Source organism: Pomacea canaliculata, linkage group LG11 (assembly GCF_003073045.1).
Source record: "Pomacea canaliculata isolate SZHN2017 linkage group LG11, ASM307304v1, whole genome shotgun sequence".
NCBI lineage: Eukaryota > Metazoa > Mollusca > Gastropoda > Architaenioglossa > Ampullariidae > Pomacea > Pomacea canaliculata.
In genome coordinates this window covers 19,165,492-19,183,285 of record NC_037600.1, presented here as the reverse complement: position 1 = coordinate 19,183,285, position 17,794 = coordinate 19,165,492, and the positions used below count along the sequence as shown (strand labels likewise).

The 17,794-nt window shown below is 38.1% G+C and overlaps 1 protein-coding gene across 6 annotated transcripts in view; it reads right to left on the bottom strand.

Annotated features, from left to right (window-relative positions):
* Positions 1-17,794, bottom strand: part of LOC112574979 (protein unc-80-like) — a 49,792-nt gene that overhangs the window by 30,097 nt on the left and 1,901 nt on the right. For 4 of the 6 annotated variants that reach the window (XR_003101542.1, XR_003101541.1, XM_025256441.1 and 1 more), the window contains exons 2-23: positions 17,444-17,492; positions 14,605-16,799; positions 13,820-14,061; positions 12,760-12,941; positions 12,354-12,517; positions 11,564-11,741; positions 11,048-11,210; positions 10,355-10,582; positions 9,813-9,997; positions 9,221-9,436; positions 8,144-8,279; positions 7,644-7,889; positions 7,113-7,253; positions 6,510-6,632; positions 6,029-6,243; positions 5,289-5,498; positions 4,888-5,067; positions 4,352-4,490; positions 3,842-3,950; positions 2,562-2,634; positions 1,890-2,030; positions 1,293-1,479 (exon numbers count right to left, since the gene is read on the bottom strand). Coding sequence is in view for 4 of the 6 variants with exons in the window: in XM_025256441.1 (XP_025112226.1) it covers positions 1,293-1,479; positions 1,890-2,030; positions 2,562-2,634; positions 3,842-3,950; positions 4,352-4,490; positions 4,888-5,067; positions 5,289-5,498; positions 6,029-6,243; positions 6,510-6,632; positions 7,113-7,253; positions 7,644-7,889; positions 8,144-8,279; positions 9,221-9,436; positions 9,813-9,997; positions 10,355-10,582; positions 11,048-11,210; positions 11,564-11,741; positions 12,354-12,517; positions 12,760-12,941; positions 13,820-14,061; positions 14,605-16,799; positions 17,444-17,492 (5,702 nt within the window). In the remaining 2 variants the exon portion in view is untranslated. The remainder of the gene's footprint in view (positions 1-1,292; positions 1,480-1,889; positions 2,031-2,561; positions 2,635-3,841; positions 3,951-4,351; positions 4,491-4,887; positions 5,068-5,288; positions 5,499-6,028; positions 6,244-6,509; positions 6,633-7,112; positions 7,254-7,643; positions 7,890-8,143; positions 8,280-9,220; positions 9,437-9,812; positions 9,998-10,354; positions 10,583-11,047; positions 11,211-11,563; positions 11,742-12,353; positions 12,518-12,759; positions 12,942-13,819; positions 14,062-14,604; positions 16,800-17,443; positions 17,493-17,794) is intronic. The other 2 variants (XM_025256443.1, XM_025256442.1) reach the window with 2 other exon arrangements.

Here is a 17,794-nt window from a genome sequence, read left to right as displayed (position 1 = left end):
CCACTATTCACCATTTTCAAAATGAGGAATTTTATAATCATGTTAGTTTTCTCTAACAGACATAATTAATGATCTGATGAAGCAATTGGGAAACTATCACTGATAAAATGAGCACACAGTTATTGGAGAGTTAAATAATGAACAACAAAGATATGCTCCTCATACTTTTCCTTGTGTATGTGTTAGTGATTAATCTAAGCACTTGTGGCCACAGCAGATCACATTCTGTGCACTCCACTTGATTTTATGTTACCATATCCATTTGATTCTACTAAGTTCCTATAACTAGAAAATATATTAAAGACAGTGCTCTACAAAGATGAAAGGAACCCTTCAATATCATTTATGGTCTGATACCTGAAGACATGTTTAGCATATAGTCTGTCAATATACACTAACAATTAAAATAAACAATGGAAAACTGCTGGCATATCAAGCATTCTATGAATTATATATGATAACTCTTCTCCTTTTCTGCTCTATCCACAGGCTGCGAGCATGAAGAGATTTCTGCATTTTTCTTCATGAGACTTTAAAAACTAGATAAGTATTTTATGTGAGGCAAGAAGATTTATTTTAAATGTTCAACCAGTAACTAGTCTTTCTTTCAGGTCTTGATTTGTTACAGGAAAAAGTCCTTCCTATGGTACAGATAATTTATCTTTGAGCTCCTCTTAGTAAGCATATGTCATGGATTTTATCCAGCTTCTATAAAAGCAACCATACTTATGACATGTTTCTACAATTCTAAACTCTCATATTAAATATTGTATTTGCCTATTTATGTTTATTTACAAACACCGCAAACAGGCACAACTTTTTCCCAACCATTCTTCTCACTGCAACTGACACTCAGGTTTATCCAATATTGTTGAGGAATGCTGCAGGGCAAGAAAGCACAGGTAGCCTTAATGATACAAAGAAGCACTTTAACAACAACGATCTTCTTATGACCTTCCAACAGCATGACCAAAAACATTTACAATTACAAATTGCTATGTCAACATAGCAATTACAGTTACAGATGCTGATGTTGAAGTAACAATTAAAAGGTATAAATTTGCCCAAGAGTTCTGCAACTTTTCAAACACCTGAATGTATTTTCTCAACAAAAGAAAACCACATACTTAACTCTGTAAATGGCTAGATGTTTTTTAAAGTGAATCTTCACTTTATGTGAGATCATTTTGAAGACGATGCATGCATGGGTGATTAATAAAGATGCACATGGTATACAAGAAGATAATAAGAGCTTGATCATGAACTCAAATCTATAAACACAGGTCTCATACCTTCCTCATGCTCCTCAACTCCTGAATGAAGTGCTGGTTCATAGGCAGCCAGCTGTGTCACAGGTACTGTAGTCATAGGAAAATTCTCCCGCCCAATGCGTTTCCGCTCTTCTTCTGCCTGCAAAGCTCGTCTGATCATTTCTTGCTGCTGTTTGCGACGTGTTGTTGTGGCCGTCACAAGGGATTTCTGCAAGGAAACGCTCTGCAAACTCATAAAAGTTGGATTTTTTTTTTTCTTGGCTTGATGCACAGCATGAATAGGTATTTGTACCATGTATTATGATGTTTACCCTGTACTTTTTTAATTGCATGTTACTTCTGTTTGCTGAGAAACTGGAATGTGATGATGATATCATTTTGTTTCTAATGTCAGTAAGGATAACTTTTTTTTTGTTTTATAATAGTGGATGAGTAATTGGAAATATTTACATAGCTATTATTGATGATGAACTATTGTATAATTTCCATAAGGATCAATAAAGTATTGCAAAAGTCTTGTAATCTCATAGCTAATTGTTGAACAAACTGAACTTTTGGAGAGAAAAGTTAGCCGATAAGCTGGTTGACAGATTCTGACAAAGAGAAGACAAAACCTACCGTTTCTTCCTGATTCACAGTCACCTCCTCAATTTTTGTTTTAAAATGCGGCATCCAGGGTGGATCAATGACTGTGAGACTTGACCTGGGTAGACCGATGGTTGGTGATGGCAGAGTGAAGTCTATGCTGGGTGGGGGCAACTGTCAGCAAATTGTGACAAACAAGAGGTTTGATGTATCTATGCTGTACATATATACATTTCAACTCAACTGGATGTTGATACTCTGTGGGTGTGTTGTGAATGGTGCAAGAGCATGACATAATACACTGTTAATGGCGCTCGTTGATTGCAAGTGCCAATCGCTTACTTCGTTAGCAGATAATTAATGGATGGGTTTCAGAGGCTGAAATTTACAGGTTAGATTTATATCGCCTATATCTACTGATATATCTACACAAGCCATTCAGGTTGGTTTTAATGTGCTTTAAAATTAAACATTATTATTTCACAAATTAATCTTTAGCACAAAAATCAAGAATGCTGACAATTTAATTTATTGTCAACATCCATCTATGCTTAAAAAAATTTAACCTTCAATGCCATATGCCCCATCTCCAAAACAGCATCAATGTGTAAGGTCAAGTGCCATACCTAAAAAAAACTGCATGGATGCACTAGAGAATATTGCATCTACTATTTCATGACTAGGATAGGAAGAAATCTGACTGACCTTGAAGTACAAGTTTGCATCACACTCCATCCGAGGCCACACTTGGAACCGGAACTTCCATAAGACTCCAAATCTATGGATGCAAAAAAAAAATCTCATATCTGAGAGCCTCCTTGTACTCTATTTGTGTACATGGAAATCTGCTTATAATCAAGTAGTCATAAAAGGCTCTGTTGATAAGATTGCTACATACTGGGTCCTTGAATTCACTTTGATGTATTTTTTTCTTTAGCTTCAGACACAGTCTCCACTCATATGCTTCTTATAATTTGTTCCAAAGTGCTGCATATAGAATAGGCTGTAATCACCTATTTTATGTGCAAAACAATCCACTGACCTGAGAAGAGACAGTGAATTCTATGTGTGGATTATACACTGCACGACATTAGTCATCAATCATCAGACTGCTGACAAGAAAACCTTTTTTTTAAAACAGGTTATGTGTTTTTCAGCATAGCTACTTCTGTCTGTGGCAGTATATACTTTAAAATTTTTGAAAAAATGCCTTCAAGAGGCATTATACATTTTACCTGCGTATGGTGGAACATTCTTTAATAGTTTGTGAAATCTGGATTGTATTTTAGTTTGGAGTCAGTCCATTATCAGGTAAATTAAACAGGAAAAATATTAAGAGAAAGAACATATCTACAGCTCCATAGTGAACAGATTTTATTTTGTGGATGAGTTTTAATGTGAATTAGAAAGAACTTGTTTGCACAAACATGTGTCTCTGTGTAAATTTGAATATTTGTGTATGTGTGTGCATGACACAGAGAGAGAGCGCGCATGTTTGTCTGGTTGTTTGAGTTTAAGAGTTGTGCACACCCAGTCTTGAAAAAGTGGTTTGCGCAGAATGGAATTTTTTATGCATTCAAAGCCCGGGAATATAATAAATTCTGAGCTTAAACGTCAGAAACTTTCATGCAAAAATAATAATTTTTCTGCAAAAGAAAAAATTAGCAAAATGGAGAAAAATATGAAGCAAACTTACAGATAAAAAGAAATGGTAGAAATGCTATGTGATCTTAAACATTACCTAGGACTAAACAACATATTCAAACCAGAAGCTAAGCAATTTGCTTTCCCCTGCAATCAGCTAAGGATACATAATGGTAATAATTCACTTACTAGAAACACAAATAGCATAATATATCCAACTGTTATGTTAAAGATTAAAATATTCTAATTATCTGTGGACAGTTAGTGTTATGATAAAAGCTTACTACTAGTTGACAGAGTGCTCTTTAACCATAGATAATCAGAATAGATTATGTCCTCACCTGAGAATGGCATTAATACGTTGGCAGGTCTCTTCATGTTGCAATTCTTTGATGATAGTGTTTCTGGCTTTGTCAGGTGACTTCACAGAAGACAGCAGGAACACAGAGGCTGCCGACAATAACCAGGTATTTACAAATGTTACTACAACACAGTGATCAAGGAGCTGAACAAAACCATCTTCATTCAAACATGCACTGGAAATCTGTACACAGACGTCTGCAAAACATGCAGAGGCACGTACAATATATACTTACACATGTACATGCACACATTTGTCTTGTCAAACTCATCAAATGACAAATTAGTTCAACATGATATACTCATCAATTGAAAAATGATTTAAACATAAGATACTCATCAAATGGCAAATGATTTAAACATGAAAAACCAAAGCATACAAGATAGCAAGAATTTAAAAAAATATTCCGATTATCTTCACTCATGATTTATTAATGTTCATCATTGTTAGTGTTCATATGCATATCCATATAAATATAAAGAGTACATGCCTGCTGCAGCAGCAAGCTCTTGGTCTGTCTCCAGAAGCAGCTCCCATGCCACAGGCATAATGTCTACAAAGTTCTCCACCTGAAGCACTGGGGCTGCCTTTGTCAATATGGCCATTGGGCACTGTGTTAGTCTCTGAGCCTGCATGCAAAATTCACTGCAGATGAGTTCAAGCTCCACCTTGAAGTTTGTTTTCTGGCCTATCTGTCCTTATAATAATAATTACTTTTCTCCACCACCATAAAGCAAACAAAAAACATTTACAAAGGTGCACAAGCTCACAAAGTAGGTAGGCATCAAGTGCATGTTATAAAATCATTTTATCATTCACACACGAATGGACACACCCACAGACATGCTGAATGGAGGAAACCACCCCAGGCCTGTGGCCAGATGTCACACCCAAAGAGAGGTGCATTAGAGCTAAGATCTAAACCCATGACACCTGATTCTGGCTGGTGTGGTGACAGGTGGTTAAGCCACTACACCACCAACCTCCCCAAACACATGCTGAAACACTAGAATGATTGTTACTTACCTGTGATGTCAAGTATTTTACAATCGGTGTCTCATCACGAATCTCCCGGGTTTTTTCTTCTTTTTTCCATGAGGAACTCAGTTTTAGTTTTGTCATGGAAACGTCTGTCTTTATCTTCTCTAGCAAAGGAGTACTCTCTCTTCGTTTTGTAGGTGATGTTACCATAAAGATAGAATCCTGCTTAAAAAATATTTGTCTGATTATGCTTAGACACTACAGTATATGAAAAGCTGAAAATTATTGATGCAATTATAATTCCAAACTTATATCTGGGACAGTAACCACATCTGAATGATCTCATTCTATTAACAGCATTATTTATAAAATAGCAGCAATGGTATATTAATGCACAGCAACAGTACTAACAGCATCCATTCCTCTCATCTAAGTTACAGACTTACCCGCCGCTTAAGTTTGTCTTTCAGCATGTCCTTTGGGGCTGAGCTTTGCCGACCATCCTCTTGTTGGGTGGTCGCTGTGGCCTCATAGACCTTACGTATGGCTGTTGTTAGACGCTGACAGCTGCGACGTTGTCGTTCATAGCAGTTTGGGTGGCAATACCCCTCATGGGTACATATGAAGTTAGACAAGTTAGCAAGCTGAACCACAACCTGCAAATCATACCAGACCATGTATTTCTTCATGTCATACCATGCAGCTTATGTTTAATAAGCTGTTATTCTTTGTTCTATTTTCAAAAGCTCACTCAATGATGATGATAACCTGGTAGTGTTCACAGATTTCTTTATAGTACACTTTGCCCAAGGGCATCTGAAGTGGCCTTACAAAATCTTTGAACTTGAAAATGATCAAACGTGAAAGGGTACGAACTGCTGCATTCAAAAGCAAATTCTTTTTTTTTTACTAGGTCATTGTCCTTAAAATCCATTTCTGTTCAGCATATGTCCTCAACTGAGATGACAATTCAGACTCTGGAAAGCTATAGTCTGATAATGAAAATGATGAAAGTCAACCATTGCAGGTACAAAGAGCTTTTCCTGCTCTTAGTAAGTTTTTAAGAGATCAATTTTATAATTGAAATATATAAATATACATTTAGTTTTTTTTTTTAAATCAAAAAGCTGCTCTTCTCCATTATAAAAATTAAATATCTTGCAGACACAAGTTTATACTTGCACACCTTGATCCATGGTAAAGAAGAGCACAAGTGCTCATCTTCAATTTCCAAGTCACGATCTACAGGCGACTCCTGCGTTTCATCACTCATCATTGTGACAGACTCAGCATCTTCAGATAGTGCTGGGGCAGCTGCCTCTTCCTCTACAAACTTTGCATCTGACTGCAATGAGTGGCTGCTGATTTTCCTGGACCGTGTTGAGCTCAACTGTTTGATGCCTGCAGTTAGATGTACACACAATGTTCTCACAGACACACAGCAACGAGTTCTCAAAAACTAAACCCAATCACCATAACGTTCTCACACACACATTGCAAACCACACAATGTTTTCAGACACAGAGCACTGCATGCCACAGCATTCTCAAGTACACAGATCTCAGAGTATTACACTCATAGAAAAAAATTCTGGGAAATTAATTTTACACATGGTTTACACATGATGCTGTTAAAAGTCATCTGCAAAATTAAAAAGCCACACTCACTCCCTCCACCTCCATCAGGTCGCATCAGTTTGAAGCTACGGTTGTGTCTAAAACTCAGGTTGTGACCCGATCCTCGTCTGAAATGGCGTAGCAATTTTTGTCGCCCCTGTGCTAGCCGGCGACCTAAACACACATACACAAACACTGTAAAAACAAAAGCAAACCCTTGGCATACTATACTAATTCATTAAGACAATAAACATGTAAAGTAGAGCAGCTTTAATAATTTAATTTAATATTTTCCTCTTCACTACACTTGCAAAATAAATATATAGCACAGTCAAATTAAACATAGCAGATGCCAGGTAAATAATTCCTGCCACTGTTGGCCTGACTGAGAGCACAGTGAAAGAATTAAGAGCTTTGCCAACCATGGATGTCAACTGTTCAGTGAATTTCCATGTCTGAAATCTGCATCATCTACATTTCATTTGACTGCGATGTATATACCTAGTTAGACTCTTACTATGATAACATGATTTTATAACATGCACCATCAAGTCATTATAGTCTTTCTTCTAGGATATGTTTAATGATTTCAGACAGCCTGCCAAATCTCCTGGTTTTTTTCACCTGTGCCTGCAGTAAACAGGTCAGACTTACCTCTTGGGTCCTTTTTGTCTTCAGCAAGGACAGTGCTTGGATCCATAGCTGACAGAGATGTTGTGCTACTGTGAAAGGAGTCAGAGCGCTCCGTCAACACTGCAAAGCTGATCTTGCGATCTACAGGACTTCCAACTCCACCTGCCATTAGTTTATTACAGACTCCTCTTCATTTAGTGCAGCTTTATTCCATGTACTCAGTAATTATTATCCATGTCTTGAACAACACTGCATATTTTGTGATCAACAGTTCTTATAGACTTTCTTCTAATCAGTAGCTTTGCATTCTACCTTTGCCTATTAAATTTCACATTTTGATATTTCTAAAATTATCTTCCCATGAAATGAACAAATCATGGCTTGCTAAGTTATGCTTTGACTCAGGTATAAGTGCTATGATCATAGATTATTCTGCTGCAAATGCCACCATTTGAAGTAAAATGCAAATGAAATAAATTAATCACTGCTGTTTTATCATTTAGGAGCATGATGCAAAAGTCAACAGCTATCTCTAACATTCTCCATGCTTACTCATTCCTGAGGGGAGCTCTCCAATGTTGGACTCGGAACTTTTGTCCGAGTGGCCAGGACTGCTGACAATGCTGCTAAAACGGCGAGGGGCTGTATTCTTCTCCCAGCCTTGCTCTCGTTTCTGCTGGCGGCACCGCGGTAGGTACTGGAAGGTCTCTCTCATGAAAGTTGTTATTTCCAAGAGTACAAGACAAGCCAACATCTTCAGTGCATATGGACAGTCTGTGCCACGTGGATTTATGGTTGCTGTCAAAAGGCGAGTCTTCTTGTGAGCATTGAGCCCCTTATGCATGAAATGGGCGCAAGTCGTGCCAAGTTAAACATATGCACATCCCTACTTTTCAATATTCATAAATGAAAAAATGCAAATTCAGATGCCTCCTTTTGCACATTTGCACATATACATCTAAGCACCTCATGCACTTTATTCAGCAAAAGGAGTCAGGGAAAAAAACATACAGCAGTACAAAACCAAAAGAGTCATGATGAGACACGTCTACCTTCATCCAAGAAATCTTCCTCTTCATCTTCTGCACGCAGTTCTCTACGTCTGTTTTCATCCTTTACATCGTTGATGACAGACAGACGATCAGCATGCTCTCTGGCTAAGATGTATTCTAGCTGAAGGCCAAGATTCTGGGAGAACAAACAATAAAAACAGTTGATGAAGTCATGGATTTTTTTTTAACAAAATGCTATTAAAGAGAGGACCACTGGGGATTGTGATGTTGGCAAGTTCCTTATATCCAATTACAGGCATTGTAATTTAATAAATTTATTTTGTCTGCTCTGGTCAGAAAACCATTTGAATGTGAGCATAATATAATAATGCAACATGCAAGGTAGCAGTGAAATTCACTCAGATACAAAAAAAAAAAAAAAAAAGAGAAGAAGAACCATATGCAGTTTTATCATTGGTTAATTTTTTGATTCTACATTGATCTTTTCAATTTTAAGCATAGCTTTAAAACTAAAACTACTTCATTAAAAAACAAACTATTGATAAGTAGCCTAAACTATACTCCCATAAGTGGAATAAAAAATTTCATTACAAAAAAATGAAAGAAGACACTAGCTGTAAATATCCCTTTACCCTCTCCATAAAGAAACATGTCATTTTATCTGTAATACCGACCAAAATTTTTGAGTTATTAACATGTCTTTATTTTGACTTGGAAATATTTGACTATTATTACAAGATTTTATTTTGCCTGATTGAATGTATGTCACTTCCACCCAAGCTTTCATTTTGATGGGAAGAAAAGCATTTTGGCATAGGAAGACAGGGCCATTTCAGCCTTCATGTCTATTTTTAAATCCCAACCCAGGGTAAAACATGCCCATATATGCTCATATGTGCTCATGCCTGCTTGTAGGTGCCCCATGTATGCATGGGCTGTTACTTTTCTGAGTCACCATTTTTGTTTTCCTTTTCCAAATAATGCTTTGGGAACTTGTTGACTGCTAACTTGAGCGTCCAGAGCACATTAAATATTCCCATCTTAAATACAAACTACTTCAAAGTAAGGCCCATTACATATCTATTAACAAAACATTGGATGAAGCATGTTGCCAACCTCTGCCCATGAATAAAACAAACGCCCAGCTGCTCTCTGCATTGCAAGATTGCGCCGATAACCTGATGGCTGACCCCGGTTCTGTAATGCATTTACATTGTGCCGAAAGCTAGGTAAATTATGCCGCATCCACACAGGCCAGTCTCCACGGTTACAGCGATGAATGAAGTGTGCACATTCCAGCAGGACTGCAGCACGGGAAACAACTGGTGCCTCCTGCAGAAAATCCAGTTTAAATGATTACTTACTAGGTCTAGTACTGGCCAAACCAAGCTGCCACAGAAACAGTCATTTGAAGCAGATGTAGGCTTTATAGTACATGTAGAACATAACTGTATTTCCCACCCCACTTTAACCATCCCTGTAAAATAATGCTTAATGAACAGGAGTTATCCATTACAGGTAAGTGCTCCAAGCATTAATTACACAACTATCAAGATTTGCCAAATTTAAAAGGCCATAAGGACCATAAGGGCCTTGTGAATTGTTTCACAAAGTCTAGGGTACATCATGTGAAAAGTAAAGTCCCATTCTTTCCTCCCACAATCTTTTATGTTTTGGCCCCAGCAAAACAGTAACAAAAGTGACATACCAAATCCAGCATGGCGGCCACTAGCTGTGAGTCTGGGAAGGTCCCAGGGTGACAGCACTCCATGAGGAAAGAAAATCGAAGCATGCCAGACTTGACCAGGTATTTATCCACAAGCTTTTTTTCTCGTACCATCACCAGCTCTGGACATCCCTCCCCAGCTCCACTTGATTTAGGCTGGTGAATGTCTGACAGAAGATACACACAAGCATTCCATAAAATAAGTAAATTTATTTAAAACAAAATGAAGGAGATAAGTGACTATGACCATAGACAATGAAAGAGAAAAGTGATTCAGGTACTGTCAGTGTACAGGGTTAGTGACTTGACGAATTTGGAATTCTACTTTTGGCTCAACTAGATTTCAAGACACTCACAAAAAGCAAACATCTGCTAAAGCCATTTTCAAGCATCACATTCATGTTAACAATTAATGCAGTAAAACACAAAAAAGGGAAACTATTAACATTTTATAACCATTTGAATCAAAAGAAAACAACACAAATTCTGTAAAAATTAAAATGAACAGAAAAAAAAGCACAAACCATCTATGCTACCTCTGTTCGCCATCTTCTTTCCAAAGGTCTTAAAACCATCTTCTATCCGCTTGCGAGCAGAGAGAAAGCTGAGTGTAGCATGACTAGCTGTGCGGAAGGACATGCGGCCCCTAGAGCGGTAAACCTGAAGGTCACTCTTGCTTTCTCGTCGATCTAGTCCAGTCCCATCGCTGCTCTGATCTTCCTCCTGGTCGGACTTTGTCTGCCGACGCCATCCTGCATACCAAACAGCTCAAGAAAATCACACAAGGTAATGTTTGTTTGAGGGTACTGCTCATAAAACATACCCCAAAAATTATTACATTCTTACCATTTTCAAGATGACAGGCCTACAACAAAAATTACAAAAGGGGTTAGTCTACAGTTAAAGCGTTAAGGCTTGACAAAAAATGTGATGCTAAGAAGCAGGTTTCTGTCCATGCTCTTTCACAACTAAAGCACGTGCATACACGTCCCTAGCGTAGTCTTTCCGTCTCTCTCTCTCTTACTCTCACATACACACATGTGCATATAACTCAATATCCATGGACACAAGTGTGCACACAAACATGCATATAGAATTTTACCAACTGATATTTAGACACCTCATAAAAATAAATTAGCCCTTTCTTTACAAATAAGAGTATGAGACCATCTGAAGTAAAATGGCAGGCAAATGGAAGAATCACTAAGAAAACTAACCGATGTTAAACTTGCTAAAGCGGCGACGAGGTGTTGTGGTGCCAGAGGGAGGGTCATCTTCAGCTGCAGATATGCTTGTTCGTGGGCTTAGTTTCCCGTGGCTACCAGGGCCGCTGTCATCTGGAACTTCAGAATCACTGGCAGCATACTGGAACATGATGGACTGAAAAACAGCTTTCATCCGTAAAAGTCAGTAACCAAAGGTAAAAAGTTTTAAAAAAATCAGATAAAGAGACAAAGTGACAATAAGAAGCTTAATGCAGTAGCTTTTCATGATGCACAGTTTTCAGTTAACATTACAAAAATAGTATAAAGCTTTCAGATCAACACAACTAAACAGTTTTTCACAATAAAGATGAACTTCGTGTAACACATTATTACAGCATAGACTACATGCAGAACAAAGCAAGTCTAATCAACAAAAATTATTCACCTACATTTTTTTGTGTAATACTAAAATTTCAACAGTAAGGGGAGATAAAGTGTGGGGGTTTTTTTCCCAAGGCAAGTGCTGACCTTTGCCAGTCTTTTGCGAAAAATGGATCGTCGTGTCTTATTGCCACTGCTTTGGCTGTGAGACTGGTGAGACTGGTGAGACTGGTGAGATTGATGAGCCTCTTCCTGACTAGTGATGCCTGGTGATCGCTGTCGTTCTCTCTCATCCCCACTCTCTGATGTCACTGAGGTAGTTCTCCTATTCAATACCACATTGTTAGACATAACTCTGAACCCCAGTAGGAAATGGCAAAATTAAATTCTAATGATAAACATCATCTCATAACATGCTACGAAGATACCTCGATCTCAGTTCATGTTCTGTGATATCAATAAATGTTCTCTAAACAATGGTGATCTTTTGACTTTTATTACATATTATACTTTAATGCTTGATACTTTTAATTTCTCTTTAAAAAAAAAAAATCAAAACAGACTTTATTGTCTGTCCAGGAGACCCAGGACAGAAATTTGTCTTCGTTCACAAGGGTACAGACATTTAACACACAGTTAGGAGTAAACTTTAGGAGTAAAAAAGTGTAGTAAAATAAAAATAAAATAGTACAAATGGACTCTTATCCCCAAGATGTTGGCCACCACACTAACACCAGGTTATAATATTTACACATGTGAGACACTTATTTCTATGAATTCTATGTGGGAAAAGAGAATTTTTTTTTTTTTTTAAATCTAACACCTGATGTCCATGTTGTTTGTTGAAACTTGAATTTGTAGAAGTGATATATATATATTACATGATATGCCAAACTCTTCATATGATCAGTGTACAACAAAAATAACTTTGTCGCACCTGATTGGTGTACTGGTTTTGGGTCTGTGTTCCTTTTTCTGGCTGACTTCTCTCTTTAGTTTCTGAAGCGAATCAAGCAGGCCACTTAATGCTACACGACGGTAAGTACCACCATGAATTTCCTTGATGTATGCCATTAGCTGTCGCACATCACAAAACAAACTCTGAAAAAAAATAAATGCATGAATGAAAACACCATGCACCAAAAAAAGACTGGTTTCAAGTCTGGCATCTGAATATTTATATCTGCACGCTGACATCATTAACCAAAATAATCTATACAAAATGACTATTCTTATTTTCAAAGTATCAGTCAATAAATATGGCTTTCTAAACTGAATATTATATGATAAATACATATTTATTTATAACACACACTAGAAAAGGAAGAATAAAGGTCAGTTACAATGTTGTCATTGCTGGAGAGTTCTTTAGTGCAGGCAACACAGCGAGAAATAAGAGGCTTAGTTAAGTTAGCAATGAGGACTCCTTCAACACCACGATAACCTTCTCCTCCAACACTGTGTCCAAAGTTATTGGCATATCCATTGCGTGGTAAAGTCTCCTGAGAGGCAGATTTCTTAGGTGCTAGAATAAAATCAGCATAAAATGTGTCACTCCTGAATACATAAACACAGATTTAAAAAATAATTTAAGGTTAATCTTTCCTTGTTTTAACATAGTCATAGATGGTAAAATAATATAAAAGGATTCTGCAGCTTGTTGGGTCTGTACCACAAAATATTTAAAAGAAATATAGCTTTGAACATCAATAACTGCAATGAAAACTGTGTACAAAATATTGAAAGTACATAAAAAGTACCAAGAAAAAAATCCACTGCAAAGAATCAAATTATTTGCCCCTTACACTGAAGAGAAACAAACATTTTCTCTCAGTGGTCTTCAGCCTAAATCAGTTCTACAGCTTTCACTTAGACAAGGCTTTATAACAGGGGTAGGCAAAGTTTTCTTTTTTGCAGGCAGGTTTCAAAATTCTAAGCTATGCAGCGGGTCGCTAACATACCAGAAACCCATGCCAGGTGACTATAAAACAAACCTAGTAGTAAAGGAATGGACAAAATAAGTACATAATGGTGTTCACTTACCAAATTTATTGTGTAAAGTGAAGCTGTTTGAATTCGTTCACAATAAAACTTTAAAACCAGCCTTTCCTTTGAAGGCATCCACCTCCGATGCTCTCTAACAACTACATTACATATCTCAACTGTGTTATTTGTTATCTTTGTACTTTGTGTCAGAGTGCTACAGACTGCCAATTTCTAATGCTGTTGTACTTGATAAATTTCAATCAAATTAACTTAAGCTGAATATAAAAAAATTTTAAACAAGTACACTGCACATTTTGGTAGAAGGGCCGGTCCACAGACGTGCACAGGCCGTGCTTTGCCCACCTCTGCTTTATAATGTCTGAAAATTAGCAACATTCTTAAGAAGGACTATAGTACCTTGAGGAGAATGTGCTGTTTGGACAGGATCTACACAGAAGCCTAGGAAGGCATGCAGGAACTCTATTATTTCCTGGAGAGGTCTGCGTCGTAGTGTGTCACGGAAAAATTTGTGAAACAGAGTGGGATTGAGTCGATGGAGGTGCTGCAGGCAGTTCTGTCCCTTGAGCCGGAGGTGGTCTCCCTGTGGCCCTGTCACTCCATCACCACACCCCTGAGGGCAGCCTAGGCTCTTGTATATTCTGCAGCACATTGTGATTCAACACTCATTGTTGAAATATTGCTTTCAAAAAGAAGGGCTAAGACTTACCTTAGATATCACAGCTTTTTTTTCATTTTTATGGAAGCAGATATCAAAATGGTTAGAGCACCAAGGCTGATAAGATGCACATGGGTACTTGACCTCTTAGAAGAAGGAAAGGTACTTAAAAATGGGTGTCCCTTTTACTAGTTGTTCCAAAATGCACCAAGCAGGCAAAATACAACTCAAATAAACAAAACCATTCTAAGATCCATGCCTCATCAAATAAAAGTTATGAATGTTGCCATTTTTCTCTGAATTATCATGCTGAGTTCCATCCTTCTATTATGCAAGAAAAGCAAATGAAAAGAATAAAATGAAAAACAATAATTACAGTCTTCAAATAAAAATAAAACAAAAGTTTGAACTGTCATTGATTATGCATCTAAAAAAAGGCTTAAAATGGGGAGCAAATAAATCTAACATGAATTTCTGCTTCAAACATGTTATTCTAACAACAGTTAGTGATCAAAAGATTCCGCACCTTAATAAGCTATCCATGGCCAAACTATGAGCTGTGATGCCATCTTTCTTGCTGTCATTATCTAAGCTCATGTTTGGTGCTCCACCTGTTGTACTGTCTGTGCCACCAGAAGAAGGACTGGTTGCTGGAAAAAACACCTTCTCGCTCTGTGGTGACTTGGACTGTGTCTCAATAATGTTCAGATCAAGTAGACAGTTGAGGATGTTGAGCAGCACCTCACTGATGCGAGGCACATGATTGCTCATGGATACAAAGTGAACAGCACGCAATACCACCATGTAGTTCAAATGTCCATTCTCCTGGATGTAGTATTTTGATCCTGCCACTTCGTTCGTCTCTTTCTCCCCCTGATATTTTATGTTCGAGTCCGTGAAGCTGCGAGGCAGCTGAGAAGAGGCCCCCTGAATGTCATCATCAGTGTCCTGCAAAATAGATGACAGCTGGTAGTTGGAGCCTAAAGTCTGTCGAGGCTCTGGGCTATGCTCTGTTATCTTGATGATTGGTTTTTGTCGAGAATCAGTGCGTATTTCAGCCTGAGATGATCCACTGGAGTCTTGACCACTCTGTTGACTGCTGCTTTCCACAGATTCTTTGTCAATCTGAGAAAGCATTGGTAAGCTCATGCGCTGTTCACCTATTCCAATCTTGTCACCATACTCTTTTACAGTGCTACTGTAGCTAGCCATGGCTGAGCTGGGTCTGGTAACATCAACATCAATATCTCGAGGAGAAGCCGATGAAGTGCTGAATGTGTCATCTCTACTTCCACGAAGATGTCCTCGATCTTCAAGCTTCGTCATTTTAGATGCTTGCACTGAAGCTTTTTCTAGTAACACACTGTCTTTCTTCCTGAATGTCCTTCCTGATTCAAAGAATTGCTTCAGTTCTGTGACATGGATCTTTTTAAAAGGAGGCTCTTTTCTGTACTCTGGCATGCTGGAAACTGCAGCTGCAGCACTACCGCCTGATGCTTGGATATCAGGTTGGTGTGCCTGATATGGTGAAGTTGGTCTCGAGTCCACAAACAGCCCTGAACTTGTCAAAGAATGGGACTTGTCATCTGCAGATTCCTGTTTCTCACTTGGCACAAGGAGGACTTGTAGATCTGGTATGGGCAGAGAAAGACTTCTGGATCGTTCACGGCGATCTGTTCGTTCCAGTTCATCGCACACCTCAAGCATACGTTTGTGAATGTAGCGCAGTGCCCAGTAGATTCCATCCTCCTGCCAACTGAGACAGAACAGGCAGCGCAGCACTGCCACATCCAGGTAACTGGCACTCAGGATGTCCATACAACCTGGTGCTCGAGTGCCACTGGCCACAGCACTGGCCAGCGTCTGCTTCACATAATCTTTATCTACAGTCGAGGTCAACTTCAGATAGGCATAGTTCTTGGAATCTGGCAGAAAGGCCACAAGTGTGTCCTTGCGGCCACACCGACAAGTAAGGGGACCTTCGTTTGTGCGAACAGGCATCACAGTGCTACAGTGTTCACATACTACTTCCATAGTTGCCGTTAGTGACTCATTTGTCGACAGGGTGCAAATGTCACTCATTCTGGCCAAGGGAGCATTAGGGGAGTGTCCTTCATCATTGATTGGGCTTGTTGCTTCTCCAAATGGAAAAGCCAGATTTTCTCTGGAAGTGCCCTTGCCAACATAAATGTTGGCCGCATTTGTATTAACCTTCAGTAAATTTCTTTGTGCTTTCAAGATACTTCTCTGGGGTTTAACAGGTGCAGCAAAGCAAGGTATATCAGGCTGCTGGTAGTCCCATAATGGCTGCCAAAGTTTGAGACCATTTTCCAGCTTCAGAGATTCAAAATCAGACGGTTTCATCAGATGAACAATTGGAGCAAAGAGATACACAAACAACTGAATAGTGCTCATTGAGTGCAGGTAGGCAGTGTTAATGCCTCCTTCCACCATGAATGCAGTCTTGTCTGCATCAACATCTGCACACTCAGATGCAGCATCCAGAATGATCCAGTGCAAAGTGTAGAGCAGCTTGGTCTCGCTGCTGCCAAACTTCTCTGTTACACCTCTCTTGCATGCAGTGATGAGTGAAGCACAGGCATGCATAAGATGGGGGAATGATGCCTGGATGACTTTCCATCGTGATAAACTCTGGATGGCTTCACAAAGACTGGGTGAAAGGCCATGCAGAATGTTCTGAACAACTACCCGCTCAAAAGACTGCAAAATATAACACATATGCTAAAGGCTGCATATATGACAAATGCTGAAAAAAATGCTATATATAAAAACAAAACTGGAAAAATTATTTGAAAAGAATTATCTGCTGATAATATTTATTACTGAAAACATTCTTTCACATTTTATATGCATTGCTGATAATTAGCTCACTGACATAATTTTTCAATAATTTATTTTTCAGTTTACTTTCTGAACAGCTGCTATAGTCTACAAATTTTTAGGTCATTGTTTTTCAAGTAAAGCCACAGTTCATTCTGTAAGTCCTGTAATTGCCCTTGTGGATTAATAAAGTTTTATCGTATTGTTTTAATGTCACTGGATCCTTTTTTTTATAAATTTATAGAGGCCACTGTAGATAGCAAGTAGCAATAAGTAAACTGACATCATCAGAGAACAGCCAAAGGTAGCATGTTCATTTACGAAACAAAGAGTTCTCTCCCAATATTTACATTCGATAAAGTGTATGAAAATACATCAGTGTTCAGACACCTGTGAACACATACTAATGAGATTCCACAAGTATAGCCTCATAAATACACAGATTACATCACGGGTGCTGGTGAACTTGTGTGCACTCAATGCCAGAGGATCTTATACACTTAGAGATAACATTTTTGACTTACCACGCATGATGCTTCACACAGTTTTCCTTGCTTTGGTCTGATGAAAGCACTTTAAAAAAAAGGGCAAAATATACACATTTTGCAAAAAAATGTGATCATGTATAAAAAGTATCTTCAAGAGACCACATAGTTGTTTTGTTTTTTTTAACTCAGTAGTGTTTCAAGACTAACAGGGAAAAAAATATTTGTTCAGATATGTGTGTATGGGTGCATGCTTTGTATATATGAATACTGAAATGCACTTATACAATCATACAGTTAGCTCCTTAAACCAGTAAGATTAACAAAAACCTGGTTTACTGTATTTCAAGTAGACAAAAAGTTATTATAGAAGAAAATGTATGTTAAAAC